Consider the following 463-nt stretch of genomic DNA (forward strand, 5'->3'; position numbering starts at 1 on the left):
AGCAAGATTACTGTTTTTTTTCTGTATATTTGATCAAATAAATGCAGCCTTGATGAGCAGAAGAGACTTCTATAAAAAACATTACAAGTCTTACTGATCCCAAACTTTTGAGCGGTACTGTATATATATGTATATATATATATATATATATATGTAATATAAATACAATATACATGTAATTAAGTCCCTGTTTCTGAACAAAGCAGTCGATTTACGGGTCTGAAAACCCCTTAGTTTATCATTTATTTTCGCTCGTTCAGGTGGTGTCTTTATCCTCTCATGACCGGACGCAGTTCTCCTTCAGCTCTCTGCCCGGTCAGGGGGTGATTTTCAGTGTAATTGTGAGAGATCCAGTGTTGAACACGTCAGCGTCCTACATCCCCGTCCACACATACGCCTGCAGCTTCAACTCCACGCTGGACGGATGCAGCGATTTAGGTGAGAAGATGAAAGAAAATCAGAA

The 463-nt window shown here is 39.1% G+C and overlaps 1 protein-coding gene across 1 annotated transcript in view; it reads left to right on the top strand.

The window, feature by feature from the left end:
• Positions 1-463, top strand: part of LOC107707089 (transmembrane 7 superfamily member 3-like) — a 12,812-nt gene that overhangs the window by 6,375 nt on the left and 5,974 nt on the right. The window contains exon 6 of the mRNA XM_016510972.1: positions 261-438. Coding sequence (XP_016366458.1) covers positions 261-438 — 178 coding nt within the window. The remainder of the gene's footprint in view (positions 1-260; positions 439-463) is intronic.

This window comes from Sinocyclocheilus rhinocerous, unplaced genomic scaffold, assembly GCF_001515625.1.
Source record: "Sinocyclocheilus rhinocerous isolate Xijiao unplaced genomic scaffold, SAMN03320098_v1.1 scaffold2160, whole genome shotgun sequence".
In the NCBI taxonomy this organism is placed as follows: domain Eukaryota; kingdom Metazoa; phylum Chordata; class Actinopteri; order Cypriniformes; family Cyprinidae; genus Sinocyclocheilus; species Sinocyclocheilus rhinocerous.